Source organism: Myotis davidii, unplaced genomic scaffold (genome assembly GCF_000327345.1).
Source record: "Myotis davidii unplaced genomic scaffold, ASM32734v1 scaffold639, whole genome shotgun sequence".
Lineage (NCBI taxonomy): Eukaryota > Metazoa > Chordata > Mammalia > Chiroptera > Vespertilionidae > Myotis > Myotis davidii.
This window is the reverse complement of record NW_006290541.1, coordinates 508,109-516,588: the sequence shown is the minus strand read 5'-3', so window position 1 is coordinate 516,588 and position 8,480 is coordinate 508,109. Positions and strand designations below refer to the sequence as shown.

Genomic DNA, 8,480 nt, shown 5'->3' with positions numbered 1-8,480 from the left:
TTCCCTTTGCTGATCTTTAATCTGAATCCTCCTACTAAAATACAAAGCTGAGTATCACCACCTTTCTGAGTCCTGTGAGTCCTTCTAGCCCATCAGAGTGTGGTCTTGGGGACACCCAACACAGCTCTGAAGTACGTGATCAAACATTATGCTTTTCTCTTCTGGAGTCAAAAATCACAAGTAAGAAACATTTGGGCAAATGTCTCTTTAAATTCTTTGATTGCTTTTTTTTCCCTTTTTTTTTTTGATTGCTTTTGAGAACTACAGCTGTCATACATCTTTAGCCGTAGCAAGTGGTAGAGCCCAAGAGTTACTAAGATATTCAGTGAATAGGTGCGATCTTTAGCAATGTCCCTCTATCAGGACAGGATTTCGCAACCTCAGCACTGTCAACATTTGGGGCCAGATCATTCTGTGTGGTGGGGGGCTGTCCTGTGCACTGTAGGATGTTTTGCAGCATCCCTGGCCTCCACCCACTAGATGTCAGTAGCGAACACCCATGCTCCCAGGAATGACAATGGAAAATGTCTCCAGATAGTCTCCAGCTCCTTCCCTGGGGTGGAGAGGTGGGGGTCACTCCCAGTTCAAAACCATTGACCCAGGATATTGGATTAATTAAAGCATTTGTAGGGGGTAAGTTGTTTTAGTAAAATGGAATGCACTTGAGATTCACAAAGATATAGGTTTGGAAGACGTCCAGCTCTTTAGCTTTGGAAGTCAGCAACCTTGGACAACTTGACTAGATTTCCTAATATATTTGCAAGACAAACATAATGACACTCCCCCTGCCAGGCTGTGATGTATGTAAAAATCCCAGTGTGGAGCTTGGCATGTGTGTGTGATATTAAATGAAAAGATGCTTTTATTAGTTATTATATTCTAGGGCCTGATGCATAAAAGACATGGGGGGAGTGGGGGGAGGAGGCAGGCATGCCTTCCTCTCCTCCTACAGTGGAAACTGTAAAACAAGGTGAAGAAAAACATGGGCTTTGAGGTTAGAAAGAAGACCTTTCTGTAATAAACAGGTTTTTTTTTCTTTTTTTAAATACTAGTTCTGTGATTTAGGGAATGAGATAACTGTCCAGGAAGCCTTGGTTTCACCATTTCTATAATAATGTTAATGCTATAACATTCTTAGGAGGACCTGAGGAGATGCAAAATATTTAACACTATGCCAGGCATAGAATAAGTGCCCCAAATTGCTTTATGTTGCTGATATTTTGAGTTATTCAGTGTGTTGATGATGCAGCCTGAAACTCTCCCTATGAAATTTATCCAGAGCCAGGTGTTCAAACCTCATCTTCCCCCCACAGCCTAGATGTGGGGCTCCGACAGGGACTGTCCTGCACCTCCCTGCTTTGGGGGAGCGCTCCTTCATAGGCTTTCATACAATAGAAGGGACACTCATTTATTTAGAAAATGCAGTGTTTAGTTCTGATCCTATTTGAAGATCCAAAAACCCCACAGGCTCCATGAAAGCTGAGCTGCGTTACCTCTGTGGGACAGGGAAGGACACAGATAAGAATTAAGGCCAAATGTGTGCAGGGATGGGATGAAATATGCTGAGACAGATGGGGGAGGAGAGGAGAGAAGGAAAGTGAATTGCAACCAAAAGAGGAGGCAAAGGCAAAGAGATGCACGAGATACATTCTTTGACGGGGAACAATGCCAGGCTGATAGTTCTTTGCCTCTGGGACTTAAATCCGCACCCTTCAGTTCCAGTTCACTGAAGGGCACTGCGTTTAATCTGGCAGATGTGCAAATTATGCAGACCATCTCAGAGCCGAAGGTTATGGTTCACAAGGAATGGTTCCTTACTGCCATGGCTGCATGTCTGGCTGTGTCTGATCCTCTGGTTGGACATGGGAAATGTTAAAGCCATCACGGGTGCCTGGCTATTAGCTGCTGTGAGAGGTTCGGAGTGGAAGCAGGTACCTTCCAACCCCACACTCCACTCTCTCAGGATGCTCAGGTCACCCCAAGCAGGGCATGCTTTGTCCCCAGTATTTTGGCAGATCATTCTGAGCCCAGCCCTAGATCTGGGACTGGGACCAATAAAAGAAAAGCAGCTTGGGTCAGGGGCTACAGTTATCACAGGTTCTGGATAATCTTACTTTTTTCAGATGCTATTACATCCAAATGGCAAAGCACGAATTGCGGGGAAAAAGCCCATTTAAAAGTGTGGCTACAGGTCATTCTCATAACTGTAATGGACTCAATCAAGTGACGTGGGGAGTGGGGACGCAACTGGGATGGAGACCTTCATCTACCTTCTTTTGACCCCAAAGCCCATAGAAAACCAATACTGTTACACAGGTAATCCCAGGTCAAATATAGCTGCCCTTTCAAGATAAGCAATCACAGAGTGCTACATCCATCTTCTTCATTTTTAAAATTTATATTGAGATCCCAATCCACTTTCCCATCACCTCGCCTGGTACCCAGTCCCGTGTCCAGGCCAGGCTTGTACCGACGTGGGCATGATCGAGGTGATTTCAGTGATCACGCTTACATTTTTATTTTACTTTAGTGCCTGTAAAGTTATTCTATGCTCATTATATTATCAAATCCTACCTGTAACCCCAGGATAACCTACTTTCAAGACCTGACCACCTTTCAAATATGACGTTGCAGCCAGGTATGCCCTTCTTTAAGTACCTGTTATTGATTGTTTTGCCCCTTAGAATCAGAAATTTTTATTTTCAGGAGGATTATACATTCAGGACCCTCTCTTCCCTCATCCCCCTCCAAAAAATATACAAAACCTGCTCATAGTAATGGTCTCACTAGGACAATTTGTCATCGTCATCTTCAAGGCCTTTGAGTAATTTACTCGGTATCTTTCTACTGTGGACTTGAATTGTGTGTTTCTTGTCATCAGGACCGAACTATATCTTAGATTTGCATTGCACTGAAAGGTCCTTTCCTTCCCTTATTGATCGCGACTTGTGGAGTAATTGAACTGGATTCCAATTTTCCTTTGCAAGCGGGGTGCTCTCCATCCCTGCAAGTGAGTTATGCGTGTTCAAGTGGTGCATCTTATGAATCTTGTTAAGGTTTGCCGCCTTAGAGCCCCACTGATGGAATATTTAATCACAGAAATGAGTTGGCAGATATGATATACAGTGCGGTTAAGCTTTGCAGCGATCTTAGCGGCAGTTGAGAAACAGATGACTTTGCCATTTGTCAGTACCATGTTGACATCTTTGCATAACCTTCTGTTATTTATTTTGATTTTGTTGTACTTATTTATGAAGATTAAAGGTGCTTTCGATCAACAGTTTCGTGGGCTCGATATCATGATTATCTCTCAAAGACACCACTTTTTAAAAACCTTTTTTATTAGCAAGCAAAGGGAATCTCTCACCCAGATGGGAAAACTGTAAAAATCCCCTCTGAGCCTTCCTCCTTGAGATTCTTAGAAACACTATTCTAATTACACTAAGTAAGTTGAGGCATGCTCCTGGGAACAGACATTTGTAGATACTGTTCTTCTATGTGGGGCCTTCCGTTGTCCTTAAACTCTAAAATGGAATGGACACAGAGACAGGCTAAAGTCTTGGAGACCCATCTGGACTTTTTATTTTACTTTATTGACTTATCAATCTTTTGTCTTGAGAATAAGCCTCAGGAAGTCTGAAGATGCTGATACATATGGAACAGTAATCAATGCTGCTTAGTATAACAGGGAAACACCACTTTGTCTTCGGAGAAGATTCATACAGGGTCATGGGATTAAGCTGATTTATGTCTACCTGCTCTGGGGGCTGAGTCGGGTGAGTGTTTAAGAGTTTGTCCAGGCCTGAGAGCTCAGAAGAACCACCCGAAATGAAAGACCTTCCTGCACAGCTTTCTGAATGCCTCCCTTGGACTGTGTAGGCGAGGGAGGGCGCATGTCATAATTTATCAAAGCAAATTAATACAAAGCTAGTAATTAAAGATCCTCATTAAGAGGTTCAACTGCTCTCCCCACCCCCACCCTGCGTTAGCAATAAAAATGCACTCAGGGAGTCGGGAGGTTATACAGGGAAATCAATACCCTGCCATTTTATAATTAAAAGAGAAAATAAATGTTAGGGAAAAGTCCACTAAATTAGGAAAATTACCTTTAGGAGAGATTGAAAATATCGATTTTAATTTACAAAATATGTGAACTTTTCATGCCCCATTCGGAGAGACAATTGGAGGCTGGGCTGTTAATTCTGCATAAGCTTCAGAAAATCGATAATTATACTATGGAATATTATGATATGTGTCATTAACACAGCCTCTTATACAGAGAAATGACTAATAAGTCTGGCTTTCTATCTCAGGCAGACACAGGGCTGGCCCGCTAAACATCCCTAGCAAATCAATGACAGGGTCTTCATTGCAGCTTTGAGGCATATTCAAAATTGCAAGATAAACGCAGGCTATTTTTATACTTGGGGACATTTAAAATGCCCCCCGAAATTCTTAGTCATGGGTATTTAAATGGGTGACATTAGTAATTATACCTGGTTATGGAAATGAATATATTTCATACCTATATTTTTATATATACAGGAGTAAGCAAAAAGTACACTTATTCCTGTATTATCATTTATTACACATTGTCTTGTTTATTTGTATTATAACTAAACCTACCTTTGCCTACCCCTGTATGCATTCCATAGATACAGGTGCCTGAAACTTTAGATTTAAGCTGGCAGGAGTCTCAGTGTTTTTTAAAAATATTTCCAAGGAATAGTTTTGGAGTGTTGAATTTGCAACAGTATTTCCCCACATTTCTGACTACCACAAGCTCTGTCTACCCACAGACACAAATATACAGGCAAAAAGGAAAAGCTTCTGATTAAGCAGAGGCCCGATACTGTCAACTCAAACCGCAAATGTTCAGATTTCCCAAGCGTCACTGACTTATCTGTGGCCCCTGTTTTTAAGGTTTAAGGTGTTTGGAACAAGTCATAGAAATCATTATGCAGTTGGTCAGACTCCTTCAAGCTGCCCCTGACACAACTGGATGACATGTCTGAATATGGTGGCAGACAGTGGTGGAAATAATCCAAAATCATTATCTTATTTCTCCTCTTAATTTGGACACAGATCAGGAATCTCTGCTACCATAGGGCACAGTCAGTAAGAATGACTTCTAATATTCATAAAAAAGAAAGAAGCAGCATACCTGGTTGTAAAGCATATAGCTTCTTGCTTTCAAACTCTACCCAGCTTCCTACCAGCTGTGACATATTAGTCCCATGATGCTAACTCCTTGAACCTTAGTCCCCTCATTTGGAAAATTGCCACAAGAATTTTAACACATTAATTTAGGTATAGGGTGTGTATCAGTATCTGAGCATAGAAAGAACTCGGCCCGTATTTACCTGTATAAGTTATTCTTTCTCTATATAGCCCAGTGATTTAACTTGTAAGGGTGGGCCCAGGACTAATTTGAATCACTGTTCTAATGTTCTAAAAGTTACACAGATTAATTTGCTCTTGAATGTATGCATTAGTCTAAATTGTTTATTCTGTCTTATTGTCCTCTTAAAAAAGCACATCTTTGCATATGGGTTTGACAAAGATATTTGGTGTTTTCCTGGCTGCCAAAGAAAAAATGACCGACTACTTTGCATGGGACCAGAAAAAGGCACTCTCTTCTCTCTACTACAAGGCATGCGCATACCCTACCTCTTCAGCAGATGACATCTTGCTCCTTGTTCTTGACCCATAACTTGGGGACAAAGCATGCAGGTAGGCGAGTGCACATGCACCCACCACACACAGAATCTGCCCCCTCTTTACTCCCGCTGCTCCATGTCACTGGGCAGCGTCTTCAGGTGCACAGAAGTGCTGTCTTAAGGTCTCCTTGTGCCCTTGGGCCAATTTCAGTTATTTGCCATTTTGGACAAGGATGTACTCCAGCAATATCTATGTCCCCTGAACAGACTGCCTTACTTCCGGTCCCAAAAATTAACTTCCGCCAAATGGACATGCTGAGAACAGAAGGACTAGTCCTCTCATGAGAGAAGAAGAGAATCTCTTAGTCTAGTGGTATACTCACAGTTCAGCATCGTCAGCCCTCTGCTAACTTTCACTTACGGCAACAAGGTGGAATAGTAACTTGTTCCTGTTTGGTTGATGTTTACATGGTGCCAGCTCTGCACCAAACACTCTTCATATATTAATCCACGTAATCCTTGTAAATACCTGTGTGTTGGTTACTATTCTCATCTCCCATTTAACAGATGAAGACACTGAGGCACAGAGAGGTTGAGTAACTTGCCTAGAGTCACACAGCTTGCCAAAAGAGGGGCCAGAATTTGAACTCAGGCTGTCTTGAGTGCAGTGTCCATGTTGCTCACTCTGCTAGGTCCTGCTAGCGTATGGGTTCCACCATATGGTCATGGGAAGCCTTATGGCTATCTCGCTCCTCCCTCATAAGCATCAACACTGCTACTCCACAGTCATAGAGTCCCTTGACTTATCCCCGGCTTGTGGCAAAATCCAAACAACTGCAGACGTTGTCTATCTAAAATCCAGAACACATATTGGACCTTCCCAGATTTACCTTTTTAAAAACATCAATTTGGTTATTAAACCAAAGTAGCTAAGTTTCCCATGCTCCCTTGTTATTCACTAAGGTGGATGCTTAGTATCATGACGGTGCCCGCAGTGAGGCATCCCAGAAAAAACAAAGCAGGGGGAATGACTTACCGTCAAGAACTCACTAAGTAAGTGGGCAGACCAAGTGGTCATTGCTTTCTCCTTATTAAAAAGTAAGGGTCACCTCAAAGAAAGACCTCTTTCCAATACCCATGGGGCAAATCTCCTCAGTGCCCAGGTGTTAAATGCAGCCTTGTTAATGAGCAAGGGCACAACAGGCAGAAGTGACAGGCCAAGCCAAGCAAAATCTCAGCCACTGTTGTTCTGGGCTACTCTCTCTCTCTCTGAATTTGATGGTCAAGTTTTCTACTACAGTGTCTTTCCAAGTTGAGAGGTAGTTGCAGGGAAGGCAGGGAAGGGGGAAGAGAGTTACACCCTTGATGGCAAAGCAGAGAGCACTGGAATTACTGAAGAAAATTGATCAATGGAGAAAGAAAGACAACTTAGTTCTTTCCAGTTTTCTCAATAGTCCTTCTCTTGGCAATTCCAACTCATTGCCACACTATTGGAATAACTACTTCAATTCTCTGCTTTGCCAGGGGAAAAGAAATGCGACCCCAAACGGAAATGTATGGCTAAAAGAACACATCCAGGCACTGACCAAAAATGGGCGTGAACATTTGCTCAATATGCATCTGCATAAAGTATCCACACTTTTTTTTAAGGCAAAACCAATGGGAAATGTCATAAGGAGCAGTGACTCCATGCTTGCTCCACAGTGGAACTGACATAATCCCCCTTTATTTTTTCAAAGTGTTTTAAACACTTTTGATTTTGCCAAAAAAAGTAATAATAATAATAATAAGTACATAATATCACCCAGAACTTAAGGATTTACTTGGCTCCATTTCTTTTTTTTTTCAAAACCCATTCTTTATTGGCAGGCAAAGCACAGATAGAACAGAACAAGAAGACATCGTGCAAAACAGAAACTGTTTACCTGCATAGAATTCGGGACTGTAGACGGCACCCACAACTGGATTCAATTTCCAGCCTTGAAACAAATACACAAAACATTAACATCACCTTTGATTCAACAATGAATATCGTTGCAAATTAACTGCACATCTAAAGGGTTGGTGTCTTTTATAATTTTAAAATTCAGAGAATAATAGTTTGGGCATATAAACATTCTTTGAAAACTACACAGTACTAGGGAAATAGATTGATTCCCTCCTTTGATTTTCTGCCTATACAAGTTAATAGAATGGAAACTACTGACCAGCCACAGGTGAACCTTTTGATGCGGTAATTAATTTTTTTCCATATCAATATTTTTTAGAGCCAATATAATAATTTCCTTCTTTTAGTCTTTTATGGGTTACCACTAAATAATTCTTCGCATTTCTATGTTTGATAAGTTCACAAAAATTTGAAAGCTCACAGGAATAGAGATCTTGGCAGAAATATCTATCCTTTATCTAATAAAAGAGAAACATGGTAATTGGCGTATGACCGCTACCTTTCCCATTGGCTAATCAGCAAGATATGTAAATTAACTGTCAGCCAAGATGGCCGCCGGCAGCCAGGCAGCTTGAAACTAACATGAGGCTTGCTTGCTTCAGTTACAGAGGAAACCAACATTCCCGCTTGCTGCTGCAGGCCTCTGAGCCTGCAGTTTGAACATTGTAACAAATATAGAAGCTAAAAAACACGCCAGAAGCCAGCTGCTTTCAGCGAGCCAGGATCTCAGAGCTGGAGTTGATACAGAGATTGATTACAGAACCCAGCAGAGGCCTCAGAGCTGGAGCCAGAGCTAAAGCTGGCCCAGAATAAAAAAAGAAAAAAGAAAAAAAGGAGCAGTTGGGAGCTTCAGTCACCGCAAACCTGAAAAC

General features: G+C 41.7%; 1 protein-coding gene across 1 annotated transcript in view; it reads right to left on the bottom strand.

Annotated features, from left to right (window-relative positions):
* Positions 1-8,480, bottom strand: part of RBFOX1 (RNA binding protein, fox-1 homolog (C. elegans) 1) — a 374,033-nt gene that overhangs the window by 98,047 nt on the left and 267,506 nt on the right. Inside the window, exon 7 of the mRNA XM_015563803.1 lies at positions 7,586-7,639. Within this exon, the coding sequence (XP_015419289.1) occupies positions 7,586-7,639 (54 nt within the window). The remainder of the gene's footprint in view (positions 1-7,585; positions 7,640-8,480) is intronic.